General features: G+C 39.0%; 1 protein-coding gene across 1 annotated transcript in view; it reads left to right on the plus strand.

Moving 5' to 3' along the window:
- The window catches only part of extl3 (exostosin-like glycosyltransferase 3), a 33,137-nt gene extending 11,030 nt beyond the window's left edge, over positions 1–22,107 (plus strand). Inside the window, exons 2-6 of the mRNA XM_084432022.1 lie at positions 10,543–13,122; positions 13,790–13,917; positions 15,277–15,421; positions 15,724–15,852; positions 20,933–22,107. Of these exons, the coding sequence (XP_084288148.1) occupies positions 10,981–13,122; positions 13,790–13,917; positions 15,277–15,421; positions 15,724–15,852; positions 20,933–21,142 (2,754 nt within the window). The 5' untranslated portion in view covers positions 10,543–10,980 and the 3' untranslated portion in view covers positions 21,143–22,107. The remainder of the gene's footprint in view (positions 1–10,542; positions 13,123–13,789; positions 13,918–15,276; positions 15,422–15,723; positions 15,853–20,932) is intronic.
- The last annotated feature ends 630 nt before the right edge of the window (positions 22,108–22,737 follow it).

The raw sequence follows: 22,737 nt of genomic DNA on the forward strand, positions 1-22,737 counted from the left end.
TGCTGTACATTGACTAGAAACAGTAAATAGACAGGACACAACAACAGACAATTACAACAATTCTCATGCCGGATTAAAAGCCAAGGAATAAAAATGTGTTTTAAGTCGCGATTTAAAAACCGGAAGGCTGATTATTTAGGATTAGTGTATTTTAAATCATAATATGTTGAAAATAGCATGTGGATGGATGGGATCCACCTTATTTTTCACGTAAGAGTGGACACGGCCATTTGTAAATTTAATGTTTCTGGCTTACACTTATTTTTAGCTGTACAAATAAGCTTGTTATGCTGCTTAATATTGCTAACTGGTATTTCTTACCCTATTATTTTAATGTAGTGTCTTAATTATAAACATGCTGGTTTGTCGCGCAAAGAGTTTTACCATTTACTGCACTTTGTTATTCTTCTCGTTATTTCCCTATAGCGACTAATGAACCGGAAGTCTCGCACATTCACAGAAAATAGTTACTTGCGCATTGAAAACACTATTTCTGGTCTCAGGCTGTGTCCGAAATCACCCTCATTCACTTAAATGGGGTACGATTTGAGGGGACAGCATTTGTATTGGTGTCCGAAACCAAAGTGGACATTATTGAGTGCACTCATTCAATCCGGTAATTCACCGCAACAACGAATGTACAACTGTTGTGCACTCAACGGCTAGAGAATACCCATAATACATTGTGACAGATTGTGATTTCCCACGTCTGACCAGAAGATGGCGCTCGCATTTTCCAAATCATCGGTCCAATGTGGGTACAGCGTAATATCATACACATTTATTCCTTTTTAATTGATTATTAAATTGTTTAATTAAGGTTTAGACATGTTCGTTTCCATGACAGAGTTCAAGATAAATCTTTTCATTACTACTGGAGCTTCCAGTTTTTCAAACGATCGTTAAACAGCGAGCACAAAGTACGTCTGAATTCGCTCACTCGTTTGAAGTGGACTGTATTAGTGGAGTAATGTAGGGAATAGTGAATGAGGGTATAGGGGGCGACTCTAGACTCTAGACGCAGCTTGAGTCTGTAGCCGCGTTTCCATTACCCTTCAAATCGAAACACGTCAATTTCGCAAAAACTCCCATTTATCGCAAAAAAGTTTTTACGCTCGTATGAGGAGGTTTTTCAGGCAATTCGAAAAAGAAATATTTCGCAAAACTGCAATGGAAACAATGTTTTTGCGCATTTACGGGTCATCTGACGTAGAGGACGCGGTGTGTTTGGACAGAATACGAGACAGAGTTCTTTATTAAATTCATATAAGACAAAAGAATTACAGGAATACTGGATTCTAAACCTCAAATAAATGCCACAATCAAGACCTCGAAGCAGAAATGAGTGAGAAACACCCAGAAACTCCTCATATGTGCCGCTCACAAGTATAAGGGTCGTTCCTTTCCATTAATGCTTGGAAAACACACATACTCCTTCCATTAATAATAATGGCCAGTGCAGTGGCTGAGATATACATAAACCTACCAACGTCCGTTGCTATTATTTTTGGAATGACTTATCTCGAGAGGAAAAAATGAAGTTTTAGTCGCATAACATCGGTTAATGGAAACGGCGTCATTTCACAATAGTTTTTTGTCGACATTTAGAAAAAATCGCAAGAGTTTTGCGCAAATCTAATGGAAATGCGCCTAGTGTTGGCCTTCTGGGCTAATATTACCCACAATTCCTTGGGCTACAGAGGAGATCTTTTTTCATACTTCAGTAGAAAATGGTGATGACTGAGGTGAAGCTGGCACATTTAAGCTAAAATTAATTGATCGTGAAATTAAAAGGGACCTATAATGTAGTATAAAGTGACCCCAGAATGTGTATCTGCAAGTTTCAGCTCAGTATACCCCACAGATCATTTATTATACCATGCCCAAAATGTCCACGTATCTTTGTGTGCGTGTATCTTTAAATGCAAATGAGCTGCTGCTCTCCGCCCCCCTTTCCAGAAGAGGGCGGAGCCTCGGATACTGCGGGAACAAAAAAACGGGAGAAACCGCATTGGACCGTTTTGCATTCCACTACGCTGCTTTTCCATTACTTACTATGTAAACAAGCGCTAGGCGGACCTTGCATGTTTGTTTTTTCTCCCATTCGGGGCCATTTACACATTCATGCATTTTAAAAGGATTTTAGTCTTCAACTTGAGCGCTGCGTTTTTAGAACGAGACACGAGTGCAACGGTCACGTCCGTCTAAGCACGTTTACATAGAAAAGCAATAGAAAAGTATCACAGTGGATCAGGAAAAACACATTCTGTGTTCATTGATACAGCCAACAAAAGAACATTTTAGATTGTTTATCACGTAGCTGAGACGTTTTTGTGTTTTTCCTCGAGCTGCTCTAGCGAGGATCTAAGCTAACAGGGCAGATTCTGTCTCCAGTCGTGAACCAGCCTGTTACATTGTCTTAATGTATAGAAAATGCCAGTGACTCATTTTGAGAGACTGTTTATGATTAATGGGAAATATAAAAAAAAGGAGTGGGTGGAATTTTCCCATTATAGGGTGGTTGTGTAACACACTGTCGACACACATTTATGTCTAATCAATATAAAAGTGAATTTTGCATAATAGGAAATTCATCTTCTTAAAATTCAAGTTCTTAATCTACATTCCTGTCTAATTATGCATGTAATTCCAAAGTGGTATCAAGATGGAATTTAATGATGTGGGAAGTATGTCCCAATACTGTTGTGCTGTCTTGCTATTAACTCGCATTCCCTGCAAAGTACATAGCTTTAGCGCACAGCAGAAGTATGCAAAGCATGCAGGCAGTCTTTCATTGTAGAAAACGCCTCACCTTGCTTCATGTAAGACTGTGAGGATGTCCACAAAGAAATGCAGGACAGAATGAAAAAAGTATATTTAAAAGTGCAAGATTTCAGTTGGAGGACGATTACAGACAGTGTAACTGTCGCTTGTTTTGTGTTGCTAATCTATGCGCAGTAGATAATTGTCTACGGAAGACGTTATCATCTATCTAATGGGGCGTTTGCTGCTTTGTTTGTGGTAAACAGCTTTGGAGCTGTGGCCTCTTTTGATAATGAACCTATTTTTAGGACCATTACGCCTTTTTAACATTGTGCCATTATTTTCATAACAACATAAGTACATTTTACTCCAAATTCTTATTAGCATAATGCAACCAGATGAAGGCATATTTTTTTACTTTTAGTTATGTCCTTTAATATAAATATAAATAGATATCCTTAGTCCTTAGGATCCTGTTTAATATATAATATATATTTGCAAAAGTGTAATGGGCTGTAATGTCGTTCTTAGACTAAAAATGAAATATCATTGTTAGAAGCCAGACTTTGTCTCGTCTCGAATGATGACTCGATTTCATAACAGGAATGTTATTTCGTCAGGCTGAAATACAGGTGGCCTTTTGGGATTGTGTGCAGCCCGAAGGAAGACATTGGGCGTGTGCACCAAATCGGATAGAAATTAGAGTTGAATTTCTTGCTAACACTGACAGGACAAACACGATGCAAATGCGCCTAAAGCCCACTGTAGGAGGTCTCGCAGTGGGACCTGTTAGCGCATGCTAGACAAAGAAAACTATCCATGCATGGTCATCTGGCAAGGTTTCTGAGGCATCCAGTCTGAGCAAGAAATAGATTTAAAGTGGAACCAATCGACAGAGAATATCTCAAAGGCAATTACACTGTGTGCGCTCTCCGTGTGCTATTTAAAGTCCAATGTGTGGCTGGTGAGGCAAAACTTTTGTCTATCCCTGTCTAGGATATTTCACTAATGTTGAATTCGGCGCAGAATGTTCTGATAGATCAAGCATAAGTTAATTAAACACAGCTGTTTTATTTTCCACTGCAATATTTTAGGAGCTTGGACTTTTCCGTGGAAGAGCAGATAAGATGTGTGTGAACCAGGTGTTTCTAGGTCAGAGGAGTTCAGTACTGAGTTTATTTTTCCCTCCCTGCCAATACAACGTTAGCAGCGCAGCTTTCCTTTTTATTGATGACAGGGGAAGAAGATTGGTGAAGGTTTTCACCAATAATAAAAGAACATTTAGAGCTTATTGGCCTACTTCCATCTTTTTAGATCGAAAAAGTACGGGAGTGAAAAGTAAGGGAATGCTTTAAAGTCACGGTATTCTTTAACTTAATGTATTGTATGTTTTTGCATTTTGCTCTGTCTTAATTTCATATTGGCATCATGCAGAAGAATGCATCTAAGATAATTCAATGAGACAAGGCTGTATTATCTCAGTGGTCTATATTGTCTCAGCAGTGCATTAGGAAATGAGTGACTCATTGATGGAGTTTTGAAGATCATCTGGGAGAAAGCACTGCCAAATCTTTCCTGCCCGGAGAAAACGTCCCAAAGTGCAGCCCAACATCTGTCTGATTTTTTTTAAACTGCTTTATGTAGAACATCGATCCAGCTAAAAGCTTGCCCTAGTTAAACTGTGCGCGCCGAATGCTTCTTTGCTGAGCTGAGTTATTTTATACAGTGTGGAATTTAATTTAGCCTTGGTGTGAAATCTGAGGAAGTAAGAGTGTTATGCAATATGTTACTTAGGCTTCTTTACACAGCAGAGTTAAAGGAACACGCCGACTTTTTGGGACTTTAGCTTATTCACCGTATCCCCCAGAGTTAGATAAGTCCATACATACCCTTCTCATCTCCGTGCGTGCCGTTACTCTGTCCGACGCACAAACCGCTAGCCTAGCTTAGCACAAAGACTGGAGGTAAACGGCTCCAGCTAGCATACTGCTCCCAATAAGTGACAAAATAACGCCAACATTTTCCTATTTACATGTTGTGGTTTGTATAGTCACAGCGTGTACAAATAACAAGGTCACATGAGACACAGCCATCGTCTAACCGTATACATACTGGGAACTATCAGAGTCGGAGTAAATCACTCCGCCCAAGTAGCCGTGCTTCACCCTCTGAGGATATAGTTCCCAGTATGTATACGGTTAGAAGATGACTGTGTCTCATGTGACCTTGTTATTTGTACAGGCTGTGACTATACAAATCACAACATGGAAAATGTTGGCGTTATGTTGTCACTTATTGGGAGCAGTATGCTAGCTGTAGCCATTTACCTCCAGTCTTTGTGCTAAGCTAGGCTAGCGGTGTGTGCGTCGGACAGAGTAACGGCACGCACGGAGATGAGAAGGGTATGAATGGACTTATCTAACTCTGGGGGATACGGTGAATAAGCTAAAGTCCAAAAAAGTCGGCGTGTTCCTTTAAGGCTGCTCTGTGCCTGCTCAAAAATTCTGTGTAAAGACATAATGCTGCATAAAAGCCAGACCAAAGTATGCCTGCTCTGACCCACCTCAGCCCCTAGTGTCAAAGTATACTGTTGAAATTGCTAAGTGCATTTACACCACCTCCGAGCAGCATTAAACAGTCTGTGTAAAGACACCTAAATGAAGCACTTCTATGCCACATTTGCAGTGTAAAACTGCCATTAGATGTCCAGGAGAGCTACAACTCTGACAGAACATTTGATAAAGATTCATTGAGACGTGGGGAAACATTAACTTTGTGTTTTTAAAGCCATTTCAGGTTCATGCAAAATGCACAGATAGCACTATACATTTTATAACAGTGTAAAACTCACCATCAAAGTGCTTGGCTGACCATCCATTTGCTAAGGTGTGATTTTTGGTACGTAGTTTAATATTTAATAGTGATAGGGTTTTGTTCAAATCAAGGTTTTGTAGAAATAATAATATTGATGCTTGCCTTATTGAACATCCCATTTGGCGTCTGTTTTTGCTGCTGCAACATTCATTTCAGCTGGAAAGGAAGTGGAAAGAGAGGAAGAGAGAAGGAAAGGAAAGTTCTCCTGGTGGTGGGGACTGATATTTGATTAAAGTACAGAACTTTTCCTTTTTTTTTGTATTTACACTGGTGCTTCTTGGACTCTTGCCTTCAAAGCAAATTTCGCTCAGAGAAAATTGGTTACTCTGTTGTCGGGAAATGTCAGTATTGCATAAAATATGCTCGCACCGATAATAAGGGATCCATAATTTCCTGCTTTCATCCGTATTTGCTGCTGCTCAGCCGTGGCCAGACTGAGGGGAAAAAAAATCCTTCCATTTACAAACCTGGTCAAATATTGGCTTGTGGTAAATTTGCTTTGCCTTCGCAACCCAGAGGCAGTGTGAGGATTAGATGGAGAGTTTTTATTACAGAGGAACTCTCTGGAGCTGATCACAGGTCAGTGTGAAGAAGTTCTTCAGAACATCTCCAGTTTCATGTTAATGGCCGGGCGATTCGCAGAGACTGAGCTCAGGCATGCTGGGTCTTGCGTACCCACATGGGGGAAACTATTCTGCTTTAAAGGGATACTCCACTTTTTTTGGAAATAGGCTCATTTTACAACTCCCCCAGAGTTAAACAGTTGAGTTTTACCGTTTCCGATTCCATTCAGCCGATCTCCGGGTCTGGCGGTACCACTTTTAGCATAGCTTAGCATAATGAATTGAACCGGACAAGACCATTAGCATCTCTCTCAAAAATATGAACAAAGAGTTTCGATATTTTTCCTATTTAAAACTTGACTCTTCTGTAGTTACATCGTGTACTAAGACCGACGGAAAATGTAAAGTTGCGATTTTCTAGGCTGATATGGCTAGGAACTATACTCTCATTCTTGCGTAATAATCAATAAACTTTGCTGCAGTACCATGAGTCCAGCAGGCGTAATGATATGACGCAGCGCCTGATGATAGTCCCCAGCTCGGTAGCCATATCAGCCTAGAAAATCGCAACTTTACATTTTCCGTCGGTCTTAGTACACGATGTAACTACAGAAGAGTCAAGTTTTAAATAGGAAAAATATCGAAACTCTTTGTTCATTTTTTTGAGAGAGATGCTAATGGTCTTGTTTTTTCCTATTCACCTGTAGTGTCTCGCCTTAAGCAAACGTATTTGTTGTTTATCTGCTCTATACCGGGCAAACTAGCCTTAAACAAAAAAATATCTGTAGCCATTGAAAATGGAGGCAACCACTGCATTTTAATCACAAACAAGTTTGCTATACACACATGTAGCATGAGCAGTTGTTTTTGATTGAAATTAGATTTGTATAATTTCGAAATTTAAAACAAAAACATAATAGTCTGACTTTAGAGTGGTGAAATTATGCTACATAAGACACACCTGCACAAAACAAAAACAACAGACGGATTAAATGAAAATGAAAATTCACTCTCTGACAGTAGGTGGCGCTTATGGAGCAGCAGTGGGTTCTTTGGATGCAAAGCAGAGCTGTGCTTATAAACACTAATTTATACGCAGGTAAGAGGAAAGGAAAATGCTTCCCTTCAGAGATTCATTAAAATAAATTCCATCCCTAATTCAATATTTATATTTTTCTTCCTATATTTCGAGCATTGCGAACAGTGAGCTTGCTGCCTGGTACAGTGTTTGCTCTGCTGCTCTTTGTTTGCTCTCTTCTTTGCGTCCGCCTTTGGCGTGTCCCGTCTCTGGCCTGTGTTAACGTCCTGTTTACAGACTTCGTAACATTTCCACATAAATGACATTTTGGGAAATGATTGCAATGCAGTTTGTGTGCAAGTCCGGAATAGAGATCAGCCAAAATAAAACTAAAACACTACCCCTGGAAGTCCATAGCATTAGTCAAAGTTTCTTCCACCAAAGCAGTCATTTACTTTTAGATCTTTTTCTCTCTGACACTTTAATTAAACAGATTTTATTTTGATTGTTTATTTTGGAATAGCTAAATAAAGTTAAACATCTGTATTGCTACTAATGCGTATACATACATAGTTTGGGGTCAGTAAGATTTTTTGCTTGTTTTGTTTTTGAAAAATCTCACCAAGGCTGCATTTATTAGATCAAAATAGCCAAAACGGTAATATTGTGAAATATGATTACAATTTAAAATAACTCTTTTCCATTTGAATGTTTTTAAATTTTTTATTTATTCTTGTGATGGCCAAGACTTCAGAAAACATTGACGTAATGCCTCCTTGCTAAATAAAAGTATTAATTTCTTCTTTTTTTTTTTTAAATAACTTTTGAACAGTGCACATATTAAGGTAACTTATGATGTTTATATATGAAGAGTTCAGATGCAAAAGCCTCTAAGTGCCATCTGATATTTTCTTCTAGAATGATCATTTTAATCAAGCTCATATATTTAAGTTCAACAATTTCACTTAAATGGCAATGCAAATGACCTATTAATTGTCATTTAAGTGAAATTACTGACCTTAAATATACAAGCTTTATAAAAATGATCATTCTAGAAGAAAATTTCAGATGGCACTTAGAGGCTTTTGCATCTGAAATCTTCATATCTATAAATATTGATGTCTTTGACTTGCATTATTTGCACACATGATATTTGTGAATAAAATACTTGTATTTCAGGAATTCTTTAGGATAATGTTTAACGTGATGCTAATGAAAATATCCTCTGTAATCGAGCAGACTGAATCTGAACTCTCAAGAGAGGTGAAATGGCCTAAATTGGTAATGGAACATTAACCCTGTCCTGCCTATTGCATTACATAAACACAGAGTTTATCCTTTATGTTCTAGAGTTTAGATGCTCTTTTTTTTTTTATTTTTTAAGTACATCAATGTGACAATTATATGCTATTAGTCTGGTGTACAACCACAAATAACAACCCATACAGCAGTGGAAGGAGGCGAAATAATGGAGCTTTACAAGGAAAGGTCACAAAGAATAATTATCCACTTCAGGTCTTCAGAGGGTAAGTGTTTTATCAGCCCCAATTTGTCCCTTCGCGTCTTTCTCTCATCACTTTAACGTTTCTCTGGAGATCTAGAGTAATTAATCTGAGGAGAGCAGGGTGCTCTTTCTTCACACAAGGTCTCGTAATCTTTAAGTAGCAATAGAGATCAGACTTGTGCTGAATCCCAATTTGTATAGTACTACGAATATTAAAAGTGCATGAAAAAAAAATAACATGAAAACATGAAAATGATTGAAAAGGGAATATCATTTTTTTTATATATATATAATTTTTTTTTTTAATGCAGAATAGAAAATGCTAGCCAATGGGCAACATATACATATTAACCATACTGTTTTCAATGTATCATGCTTTTTTGTGTGGATGATATATAAATTCGAATGCAGCCTTGCTGGTTCTCTGCTTCTCTGATGTAACATTAGCTCCTTAATGCCACTTTAGTTTGTAATGTGGAGACTGTCATGTCATTGTATTGTCCTAGTATCGGCTTATCTTAATGTACACTATAGATTTTCGTTTTGATTTCTGAGATTTGTATGATCCGTACAGTATATGAGCCAGGCAGTGGTGTGATTGTGCATCTCTTCCCTGCTGCAGGATCAGTGGCCATGTCAAAATCTGTTCCATTAAAGGGAAAATCATCCCGCATGTCCTCTCATCCAGAGATAATGAAGCTCTCTGAAATCTTGCATGGCTTTTACTGATGATGGCTACATGGGCAAATCTAGCAGAGACAGTCACTTGAGGCGATTCACATGTTTTTTTTTTTCCTGTACGCATGCCTTATGGCGTGTTTGCTCTGTGAGTTTGCTTTAGAACAGCTGCTAATGCTTGAAGCTAGCTGTCAGCATACCAGATAATGTGTTCAGTGAATAGGACAAGCCTGTGAGGTCATTCTGAGCGCTGCCAGTTGGTTTAGAATCTAACAAATGGGTGCGAACTGTTTTTTTGTGGCACCCTGTGCAAAAACATCTCCTGCCAAATCCATAATGTAATCGCTAATTAGAACTGCGATTTGGCCAGAGAATCTCTTAGGCCAGAAACAAATATAGGCGTAAATGCTTGACCAGCACATTGCAAGCGTATTGTCCTCGGGTATATATTTCACATGCATACTTGAATTATAGTGGCAGACTATTCAAGAGGTGATACAGAGAACTCTGGTGGTTAATTTGGGAATGCGTATTAGTAGGGGTGTCACAATATAACGCAATATAAAAATGCAACAATATGTAACGTGGGTAGTGACAATATGTATTGTGTATAGTTCACCCAAAATAAAAATTACTGTGTGAGAAATTAGTTTTTTTAAAGTTTACAGAGTTTCAGTGTCAATACTACGTTAAACTGTTATATATAATGTTGAATATAATGTATAATAATGCAATGGGGGGAATATTTGTGGGTCCTGATAATGCCAAATGTATTATATTAGCTGTAAAAAGTGGTGTACATTATTTTAAATATATCTTGTCAGTGAAAGAGTACAAGCGTATTCGTCTAAAATAATTCTGTATTTTCAGCTTCAGAATCATGAATGTTTTTATTCTGGTGTCTCTATTGTCCTGTACATTGGGTTACCAGAACTAAGTCCAAGCCTATTCATTTACACCCCCAATGTAATACCAAATTTAGCATTTTAATCAAGTTAACTTTTTACCATGTGTCTTAGAGTATCGCAATAATATTGTATCGTGAGTTCAGTGTCGTGATATGAGTGTATCGTTACACCCCTAGTTCTGATGCATGATCTGTTCTATGTGCAAATAACTGATACTTGCTCTCTGTTTTACAGATTGAATGAAGTTGGATGGCATGCAGTATCTCCAAGAGTTCATGGCACACTTTGGCCAATTTATGAGTCCCAACTATGGAAGAGTGACCGGAGTATGATGCCGCAAAGAAAAATGAAGATCAGCCATGCCTCCATTGCTGATCTCCATCAAGGGCACTCAGTTTTTACTGCTGTCTGGGACTCTCCTTCTTCTCTTGGATAGTTTCAGTTTTAACATACATCATACCACACACAAGACCTTGTTTATGGATGATATCATTCTGTCACGAGAAAGATGAAATTTCCTTTTATTAGAAGTCCCAATTAAAACAAGGACACGCAAGTTACAAACTCTGGAGACTCACAGTGTACAGTACAGATGAAGTTGCATTATGGCAGCTGAATCTCTTCAACAGCTGCATTCACGTGTCTGGTTCGAAGGAGAGTGATAGTTGCACGATGCAGCGAAGTGGAGGCATCATCGGGAACAACGGCCAGCCATGGGTACTACGGCGAGTACGGCTCACCTGGCTCAGTTTCATGCTCTTTTTCATCCTGGTCTTCTTCCCTCTCATTGCACATTACTACCTCACCACAATAGATGAAGCAGGGGGACCAGATAAGCGCATTTTTGGGCCAAGACCTGGCGGAGAGCTGTGTGAAGCAAAGCATGTGCAAGACCTGTGTCGTATACGGGAATCCGTCAGCGAGGAGCTTCTTCAGCTCGAGTCAAAGCGGCAAGAGCTCAATGGCGAGATAGCCCGACTTAACCTACGCATCGAGGCTTGTAAACGTAGTATTGACAGTGCCAAACAAGACTTGCTACAACTCAAAAATGTCATCAGCCAGACTGAGCACTCTTACAAGGAACTTATGGCACAAAACCAGCCAAAACTGTCGTTGCCAGTTAGACTTTTACCAGACAAGGATGATCCTGGATACCCTCCACCCAAGTCGGCCCAAAGCTGTCGTTTGCATTCTTGTTTTGATTACGCTAGATGTCCACTTACATCTGGCTTCCCTGTCTATGTTTATGACACAGGATCATATCCTTGGGGTGAGAAGTTGGACCCTCTTGTCAAACAAGCCTTCGCATCATCCGTCAAAAGCAGTGTATATGTCACCAATAATCCAAACATTGCCTGTCTGTACATAGTGCTTGTTGGGGAAATACAAGAATCACCTTCCTCTCCCCCTGCTTCACCTTCTGACCTTGAAAAGCAGCTCAAGGCTTTGCCGTATTGGAGGTTGGATGGCCACAACCACTTGCTTGTCCATCTTTCTAGAAAGTCTCTGACTCAGAACTTCCTGTACAATGTGAGCACAGGACGAGCAGCAGTGGCACAGTCTACCTTTTTTGAACGTCAGTATAGAGAAGGTTTCGACATGGTGGTGTCTCCTCTAGTCCACGCTCTGTCTGAGCCAAACTTCCTAGAGGTGCCTCCGCAAGTCCCTGTCAAGAGGAAATATCTTTTCACCTTTCAGGGAGAAAAGGTTGAGTCTTTGAGGAGCAGCTTGCTTGAAGCCCCACCACAGTCCTTTGAGGAGGAAATGGAAGGGGATCCACCAGCTGACTATGATGATCGCATTATTGGCACACTTAAAGCTGTACAGGACAGTCACCTAGACCAGGTTCTTGTGGAGTTCACTTGCAAGAATCAGCCCAAGACGAGTTTACCAACAGAGTGGGCATTGTGTGGCGAGCGTGAGGATCGTTTAGAGGTACTGAAGGTGTCTACATTTGCCCTGGTGATATCTCCAGGTGATGGCCAGTTGGTGGCATCTGCTGGCTGTAGCATGAGACTTTTTGAGGCTTTGGAAGTTGGGGCAATACCGGTGGTGCTTGGCGACCATTCGAAGTTGCCCTACCATCACCTCATACGCTGGAGTGAGGCAGTCATTATGGTACCCAAGCCTCGCATCACGGAGCTGCACTTTCTGTTGCGTAGCATCTCAGACAATGATCTTCTGGCCATGCGACGGCAGGGTCGGTTTCTTTGGGAGACGTACTTCTCCACCTCTGAGAGCATCTTCAGCACCATCCTGGCTAGTGTACGAACCAGCATCCAGATACCAGCAGCACCCATACGTGAGGAGCCTGCCCAGGAGATTCCTCACAAAGCTGGAAAGTTGGCAGGAACCGATGCTAACATGGCTGACAATGGGGACCTCGATCTAGGGCCTGTTGAAGTAGAGCCCCCTTATGCTTCGCCGCGCTTCTTGCGTAACTTTACCTACACAGCTGCTGATGTTTACCGCACCTGGAATCGTGCGCCTGGCCCTTTCCATCTATTCCCACACACTCCCTTGGACCCTATACTTCCTTCAGAGGCCAAGTTTCTGGGGTCGGGGACTGGTTTTCGTCCTATCGGTGGTGGTTCTGGGGGATCTGGTAAAGAGTTTCAGGCCGCTCTAGGAGGTAACGTCCCACGGGAGCAGTTCACTGTGGTCATGCTTACTTATGAACGGGAGGAGGTTCTTATGAACTCACTGGAAAGACTTAATGGTCTTCCTTATCTCAACAAAGTGGTGGTTGTGTGGAATTCCCCCAAACCACCTTCTGATGATCTGCTCTGGCCAGACATTGGTCTACCTATTGTGGTAAGCATTCAGTATTTTTTTTTTTAATCATATTTCTTATTACTGGGCCAGTAAGCAATCAGCTAGTAAACACCCTAGAAATGCATAGCACCCTTGCATCATGGTGGCAAGTTTTGCACAGGCAGGCACCACTCAGTGAGAAAAAAAATGGTGTTAAGCCTGTTATTAGTTTGAATTCTCAAAGGCTTAAATGTGAAACCTCATAAGCATTGCATTCTGCTGTAGATTTGGTCTGCTCTCTCTGCTGTCTTTGAAGCATAGCTTCCATGTCTCTAGGGCAGCAAGCCAAATTAGTTCTGGTGATATTAAAGGAAACAGTGCTGTATTAAGCCCACTGTAAGGTTATACTTTGAAATGAAATCCCAAATAGAATGCCGAAGTTCCCCAAGTTTCTTATTCTCGTCATGTCTTCGAGAAGTAATTTGGAAATTGAGCATCTTTAATTATGGATACATGGTTGCAAACTAAGAGCCATTTTAAATTTTAAACATACAAACTCATTAAAAAAAAATGCTTTCCAGAAGTTTTAAGTTGTTTTGATTGGCATTTGTTGGTTACATAAGGTTATGAATCTGGCTGGTCCAATAAAATCTCGTAATAATGCCATGTTCTACTTCAGCAGTCATTCACAATATGGCATGTTGACCGATGGGCTTTTTCTTTGCAGGTGGTACGCACAGAGAAAAACAGCTTAAACAATCGCTTCCTTCCCTGGGATGCAGTCGAGACTGAGGCTATTTTGTCTATTGATGACGATGCCCATCTTCGACACGATGAAATTATGTTTGGGTTCAGGTGAGATTTTTGTGATAGCAAGATCATAACATAGTATGTTTAATAGGAGTGGGCGATTATACAGAATGCTACGGCACTTTTATTTGGCCAGTTTCTTGCATGAAAAGCTTTGAATCTACTTTGGCTATTCACATTTTTATCATTTCAAAGCAAATACACCAGTATTAAAAAATATATACTGAATATAGTGAAAAGGCTTTTTTTTATTTTGTGTTAAATCGCCCTTGCCATAATGTTTAATAGTTACTATTTTAGTTGTTTTATTTTAGTTATTGATTGGTAAAACATTACACCCTGAAAAAGCAATGCCTAAATATTTAGCTGATATTTTCCTCCTTTTGAAAAGATATATTTAGAGGTATTTTTGCTTTTATTTGTATAAGATAGTTCCCATTATTCAGTTTTTTTTCTTCTTTTAAAGAAATGTTACACTGTTTTATTTTGTGAAGTTAATTTTGTCCTTTATATTATTAGAAAAGAATGTGAAACATGTAAAAAAAATATAAAAAAAAGGTCAGTGTCACAACAATTTTGTTACTCTGAATAAATTTTTATGAAGCAAGGAAAGAAAAATATTTCTATTGGAGAGACATTGTAAGCTGATCTTTTTTTCCACCTCAGTCTGTACATTTTAAGAATACCATTTTTAGTGTGATCCAAAGATTTGAAAAATGTGTTTTCAAATGCACGTTAACATCTATATGCCCGTTTTAAATGTATTTGTCAAAAAAAAAAAAAAAGATGTTACGCTGTGGTGGGTTTCTGCGTTCAGAGAGTTTAAGCCCACAGCTGCAGGTTCAGTTGTTAGTTTGAGGGAATTTAAAGTATCTGATCTGATGCAGTCCGTGACAGTTGAAGAAAACGCTCTCCTTCACGCCTGTGTATCTCTTTGTTTTGTTTGCGTGTTTCGACATTTGGTCAGTGGAGCAGATAATGGGAGATTTGATTTTGGTTTATTTATTTTATGTTTGTTTTGGGGTAAAAATGGTCACGTCGGGGATCTTTAGATGTTGAACACTAATGTTCCCAATACATTTTTGTGTCTATAAACATTAGGGAATTGGTCAGGATGATTGATTAGCAGATTTTTTCATGGTACTTAAGTCAGCATTATGATGCAAAAGATGCTGCCATTTCTGAGCAATGTTATTATGACTGGTGTTTATGATCTGTTTTTTTTTTTTTATAGTTTTGTGCAATAAAAGCCAAGGTTATAGTTATTTATCCTATGTATTCAGTTACTCTATTAAAGGGCTTTGTTTGGCATCCATATATTGCTTAGCAAATGCTATTCAGTGAATATTATAATAACCACTCTTGCATTCCCATCTCTTTCTCGTTCTCTTTCTCCACTTCCAGGGTGTGGCGGGAGGCCAGAGACCGGATTGTAGGTTTCCCGGGAAGGTTTCATGCTTGGGATGTAAATCACCAATCTTGGCTCTACAATTCGAACTACTCCTGCGAGCTCTCCATGGTACTGACGGGTGCGGCCTTCTTCCATAAGGTGAAGCTTTGACCACTTTGACACTTCCAGAGCCTGATTATGCCAAAAATAGACATGGAGCTTATGTAGTTTCACCCAAGTAACACCAGGTAACAGGAGCTGGAAATGGTTTAGTTAGTTGAAAAACTGATGTTGCTACTGAGTACGTTGTTGTGCAACCAAATGCATGATGCAGTGCCTCATTTTCCAGATGGATTAGCAAACAGCACGACATGTTTCATTTATGAGCATTTCTGTACAACATCATGGTACTTTCTTGTGTTAATTTTTTATTAAAAGACATCATTTCTTCCTCTCCTCAGTATTACGCATACCTCTATTCCTACGTCATGCCTCAAGCCATACGTGACATGGTGGACGAGTACATCAACTGCGAGGATATCGCCATGAACTTCCTCGTGTCGCACATCACTCGCAAACCCCCCATCAAGGTCAGTGGGCAGTAACTTGAAGCATGTGTCGTTTAGAGCCTTTTGGGGCTTTTGCCTCTTGGGATTTCAATTTAGTGCTCAATCATGCTGTTTTTGTGTACAACATGGTAAGGTGAATCAGACAATCCATTCTGTTAGCCACTTGGTTTCTGTTTCTGGCACTCTGGGTAGTCCCGCACACAGTGAAATCTCATTGGCCCAAATCCTTTCTCCACGTAACTGTGTTTTGAACATTGAATATGGCCTTATTGGCTCATATTTTGCCATTGTGCAGCATTTTCAGTTCCTGTTAGGACAAAAAAACCTCTTCATTTTTAACTTCGATACAAACCAGTGTTACATTTCATTGTCTGATTCAAATTTTAATGGACATTGATAAATCTCTTTATTATCAAAAACACGTTTGTCCAGATCATACCCTGGTCATATTTCAACCCCAAATCAAAAGAAAGATTATTGATCTATTCATTTGATTTCCCCCTAACTTATCACTAAATTGTATTTGTATATCACAGTAGTATTTGTTGCCTAAATTGCTGTAATGCAACAACCAGAATCTAGTCAAAATCACTGAATGTGAATCATCAATGTGCTTAATTGTCAATTTTCTTAGTGATATGCTGTTTACACTAAGTGAAAATAGAGCTAGGTTATATTTACACTATGTAAAAGTAGCAGTATTTTCTTTCCAATAAGTGTAAATTGTAGTTAGATGCTATTATACTATTTGCACCTCAGTGCTGTTGTACATTAAACGGTATGCTATAATAACATAGTGTAAATTGTTATATTTATTAAAATGATTAAATGAATGCTTATGCCGCCTTATTGGGACAATAAAGCCCCACCCTACACGTACCCCTAACCCTAAACACTTTATTATTAAACAACACTAGACAATTTATTTCCATTTTTCTAATATTTTCTTCATTTTTATTGAAAATAAATGCCTTTCTGATATGATATGTGATGAGAAAAGGGAGGAGAGCGAGTTCGGCAAAAGGTGAATTCAAACTCGGGTTGATTTGCATAAAAACTTTCTTTCTGCTATTAGTGTGAATAGCCTCTGCCAACAAGGTCTGCAATTTGCACTTATTGTAAATAGACACTTCGTTATTTATTTATTTTCTTTAGTTCTGGGGGTGACGGATAACCTGGACATTGTAACATTCTCCTGTTATTCTTTGGCATTTTTGTCGTTATTGCGTACTATAAATAAAGTTAAATATCAAGGTGATGTCCAGAGTTGAGACTGAACACACTTCTTCCAGTTTTACATATGTGTGTGTTACAATAGAATTGATTTCAGTGCGATTTACTCAGCGTGATTTCGGAAAGCTTTAAAAAGCCTTTGTCTTTCTGAAGTCCATTGACTGAAGCGTCGGGTTGGCCTGTGAATTACCGGCGTAGTGAAATTTGATGGATTTTCTCAGGCATTATTAGGATTTCATGGGTACACACACACACATATCTCTCGCTCTCCGGCTGCTGCCGTCCCCGCAGATTAGACAAATCAATTACATTCGTTTTGTTGTCATGGAAAAGCCGACCAGATTGCAATGGGAAAACAGGCTATACACAAATGAAAGAGATGATATTGTATTATGAAGTTAATAAGACTGTCATCTTTATATGGAGGGATTGATTTAAGGAATAATCCACTCAAAATGTAAGTCTGTTGATTTAAACCTGCATTGTTCTCCAAGCTGCTCTTTTCCATACAAGCAAAGCTTTAAAGGACAAAAGCACGCAAATTGTGCACTACATTCTAAGGGGCTGTTTACACCTGGCCACTTCATGCGTTTTCTGTGATGGGATAGCTATCCGATCATGAAAAGACCAGGTGTAAATACTCTCCGAAACGCATTCGAGACATATGTAAATCCGATCGCTCAAACTACATCAGGAGGAGGTTTGGGCCGTATTCCAGAAGAAACTAGACAAGTGTAAATGCATCTGGTTGTTAAACCACATATGTAAGTTTTACTCCTCCCAACAATGCAAAAAATATAAACGTGTGAGAGCGTGTTATAGGCTATATGTCATGCAGATGAGCATCCATTCATCAATAGGGATGCACCGATCCGATACTCAGTATCGGTATCGGCTCCGATACTGCCATTTTTGCCGGATCGGGTATCGGTCAGATGAGGCCGATCCAAATCCGATATTGTGTGTATACTATTCAGTGTTATTGTTAAGCCCCACAAAAGGCACACAAACATTATAAAGCACCATACGTTTTCGAGCACAATATTATAAGTGTTCTGAAGCCATTATATAGTATAATGTGAGATATAAATTAATATTTAAGTTGTTAAATTCAAGGTAAACGTTTACCTCAGCTCCGGCTGTCAATCATTCTTCATTCAGCACTCAAACAGCGCGTCGCGTTCGGTTACGACAGTTAACACGATGAAACTCTCTCCAAGATGATTCAATGTTACTATTATTATACTTGATCTGTAGATAAAGGTCTATGGTTTCGCATAAAACAACTTTATCTTGCTGGACTTTATTGCTGTACCTTAATCATGTTACTTTCTACGGGTGTCTGTTAGATCACAACACTGCAGTAAAGTCAGAGCACTATTTCTTCTTCACGCGCACAGTAACTGAAATTTAAAACTGTTAAAAGAAAATGCTGAATAGACAATTGCATAGATAGATACTGTATAATACAGTACGCATCAATATGTATTTTCTTTGTGCTTTAAACTTTCCAATGCAGACTCGACGCGCAGCTTTGTGCCGCACTGTATTGGAGCCTTTCATATCATAATACAGGGACGCAATGAAAGATTATCAATAGCCGTTCTTGTTCTGTCCTAATCTATTATGTTGCTACCTCATTAAACAGCTGTGCTATACATTAAAAAAATGTCTCAATTTTATAGTAGGATATAAAATAATTGCTATTTTTGATTTTTATCTTGTTTTTCATGAATGTATTTTACAACAATACAAAGAGCAATGTGTAAAGTTTTACCAGATTTAGTGTTACACTTATTGTCTCTAATTTGTTCCAAACTAAACGTTTATTTTTTTTTTTTTCACAAAATGTTCAGATTTTATACAATTATTGTGCACTCGTGATTTTTCTAGACTAAATTTTACTGCTGAATTATACACTAATCTAGTTTATAATAGCATTTATGTCAGATTATGATCATATATTTTTTGTTGTTGTATTTATTTTTTTCAGTTCTTATTATCAGTTCAACACAGAGTTATAGAAATTCTACTTGATTAAAAAAAAACTGCGCTGGTATCGGTACGGATCGGTATCGGCCGATACTCAGAATTTTTGGTATCGGATCGGATCGGTTCTGAAAAAATGGTATCGTTGCATCAGCTATTCATCAAGCCAACGTGCAAACTATCTCAAATCAGACGCTTAACACACAATCTTCTTCATTAAAAGTAAAGAAACGAAATCTTACTAGTGCTGTTGCTGCTCTCTCTCCTATTGCGGTCTTTGATTTTGAAATTGCAGCTCATATCTGTTGCTTTCGGTGACGTGCACTCCATTAAATCTGCATATAGCGTGGGAATTGAAGATCAGATTTATATCCTTTTTGCGAAAACACATTTATGTGACCAGGTGTAAATGGAACCATTTTGATAAATCAGAGCTATCTGGTCAGTAAAAAAGCATGAAGTGACCGAAGCTGTGTCCCAAATGACGCACTATACACTGTGTACTCAACCGTGTAGTGTATGAACTTTATACGTTTATTTTGTCTTTCAACATCGGAGTCTGATAGCCCCTCCCCCTCTGCTACGTAGTTAAAGCTGCAACAGTCGAGTGCATGAAGTGTCCAATGTTCCACACTTCGTTTTTTTTTTGGTTAAATAAGTGCATCATCCGGGTACTTAAAGCTGCAGTCCGTAGTTTTCCCTCTTTGTCGCCATCTCTGTTCGAAATCTGCAATTGCAGTTATTCGCGGAATTATCAACTTTACGTGGGTTGTGCCCCGGCTCGGCACAGCGCGGATGAATCCGATGTTTTGAGGAGAATGTGCGGCTGCGCCGGTGTGGATAAGTAAGAGTAACATCCACTGTTGTTCTGACCAACTAAGGGAAATTTAAGGCTGTTTAAATCTAACGATCACTTATCATATCATGTCAAACCGTGCAAATTATACTTTGTTCTCAAATTGTTCATGTTAACAACATCAGCATTGCGTGACATTTAATGCCCTTCCGATATTTATCCTTGTTTTCGCATGAGCCCGGTTGCAGTCTCTTTTTTTTCAGAGCCTTGGCACTCCCTATTCAGCCCCATTGTATTGATTTTGGTTGCAGTTCCATTAGAATTCCACTGGGGGTGATCGCGAGCGAGTGCAGACTGAATGGGAGTCAATGGGGCTATACGGCTAAATGTCTCTTTCACCCGATTGCCGTTGAGAAATCTCAGATTTTATTGTAGGCTTTGCAAGTTCAACATAGGTTATAGGTCGAAAGTTGAATGAACGAGTACTTATTTCTTTTCGATTTCTTACAGGTTGAGTTGTTGTTGCCCATAACACGCTAGCATTCTGCTAATGACGTCAGCATTCTGACGTCATTGACATTTTAAAAGACTTTTTAAACCAAATAAGTGGCTCTAAAAAATCTAACACCCAGCAATGTGTAATTTCTTTGCATCTCCTTTCGAATACAACATTCAAATTACTAGACAAAAAATTATATCCTGAGAAAAGTGGATTTTGAGGGTTTTTCGCCATAGACCTCCATTCATTCTGCACTCGCTCGCGAGCGCCCCCGCATGGACAGAGACGTGTTACTGCAACCAATCCAGAACTCGGAAGTAAGCAGAGAGTGCCAATTCTCTTCCTATTAGACATTCTCTGGTAATACTAATGTAATGCGTCACAGGTGTGTGTGTGTGTTTGAGTCATTACAACGGCTTCGAATGCGGCTCAACCAATCAGAATCAAGGAATGGAACTAACTAAAATGTCGTAGAATAGTGCACAAGTACTCGATTTAGAGGTGTAAACGGGACCTACGAGTTCTGAAGCTGTATGATAGGTTGTGTAAGGAACTGTCTCATGATTCGTTTAATTCTTCCTCAGGTGACGTCACGTTGGACCTTCCGCTGTCCCGGGTGTCCGCAGGCTCTGTCACACGACGATTCGCACTTCCACGAGCGCCACAAGTGCATCAACTTCTTCGTAAAAGTCTACGGATACATGCCGCTGTTATACACTCAGTTCAGAGTGGACTCGGTACTCTTCAAGACGAGATTGCCGCATGACAAGACCAAATGTTTTAAATTCATTTAATGGAGCGAGCACAGGAATCCGACGAAGCGCTGACACACACGGCACGGTCTCTCTCTCTCTCTCTCTCGCTCTCTCTCTGGGAACGTGAAGGGGAATCAAAGCTTTCTTGTAAATATGGGACAGTTTTACTTTGAACTCGTCTTCCTCGAAGACAAGGGAGAACAACAGCAGAACGAACGATTGCCATCAGGCGTTTTTAACGGTCACGTGTGCGCGATTCATCAGCAAACCACTACAGGCTTGATTTGCACCACTTATCATGATGGGACGCTTTAATGGACGTCAAACTAATATTTGCATCGTTATACTGACAGAACAAACAAAGTTATGGACCGATGGAGGCCGTTTTTGATGGCATTACGGGAGGTGTCATCGCTCTAAATGATTCGTGTTTTTATTTTTACTTGGCATATACTCTGTTGTTTGAAATGCACTGATGGTCATGTTTTTTTTTACTCGTGTGTGTATGTGTGTGTGTGCCTTTGAGCTTGTGTGAAAGGCTGTGTGTGTTGTTCTGTAGGTTGATGGTGACTAGACGCCACTAACCCCCATTGAATGTTTGTTGATCATCAGTAAAGAATAGCACAAGGTATAAAACATAACTGCATAGGAATAGCACCAAATCAAACTGTTACATGTTCTCATGTCAATCGCGATCATACAAGAAAACATACGTGTGTGTGTGTGTGTGTGTAACCTGTTCAGAAAAACAGATTGATCTTAATGCCTTTTGCTGGATAATCAAGTCTGTTAATGTGTCCAATGATTTCATAAGCGAAATGACAAAGAACTATCCAGGTCATATTTACTCATGTATTTAACTTAAAGAAAATGAATCATATTTTTAGCCTTTTTTTATTATTATTCTGACATTATTTTCATGAATTATAGCACATTTAAACACCCAAATTGTCATTACATAAAGCAACAGCAAAAAAATCATTGTCATTGCTTTGTTCTTTTTCTAATGCAAAATATAATTTTTCAATATTAAATATTAATATTAGACTATTAATATTTGACATTTCTACCAGTTCTCAATACCATAATGCAAAAAAATAACCATTACCATTACTGTAAAGCACATCATTTTTCTAATCTAATTCTTTAAAAATTCAGTTCATCAAATATATCATAAATATTAAATGTTTTCATTTTGAAATATGATGATGACTGAGTTTTTTTTTTTTTTTTTTTTTTTTGGTCCCATAAATACTTTTGGTCAAAATGTTTCTTTACGCACAATATCATATTTATTTCTTATTGGTGAAATGTGACCTGGACATGCTCTTGACAGTTTCATGTGAGAATGTGTTTGTGTGTCCGCTGATTTCGGGGTACACACATGATTTATGCGCTGAAGGATAACGGTGACAGTAGTTCTCTTTCCTCTGTAAACGGTACGTGTCTCTCTTCTGTGCCAGGATGAGTTTTGTTTCCTGAGGCTGCTTCTTCCAGCCCGATTTCACCCTTCAGATGACAAACGCTGAGCTCCACTAGTTCATTCCCCATGGTTTTTCCCTGACACGTTTGACAGGTACATTTAGGAAAGATGGCTCTTGCAATTGTAAATTAATGAGTTTTATTTTTTAAAA

The sequence above is a fragment of the Rutilus rutilus genome (assembly GCF_951802725.1).
Source record: "Rutilus rutilus genome assembly, chromosome: 15".
In the NCBI taxonomy this organism is placed as follows: Eukaryota; Metazoa; Chordata; class Actinopteri; order Cypriniformes; family Leuciscidae; genus Rutilus; species Rutilus rutilus.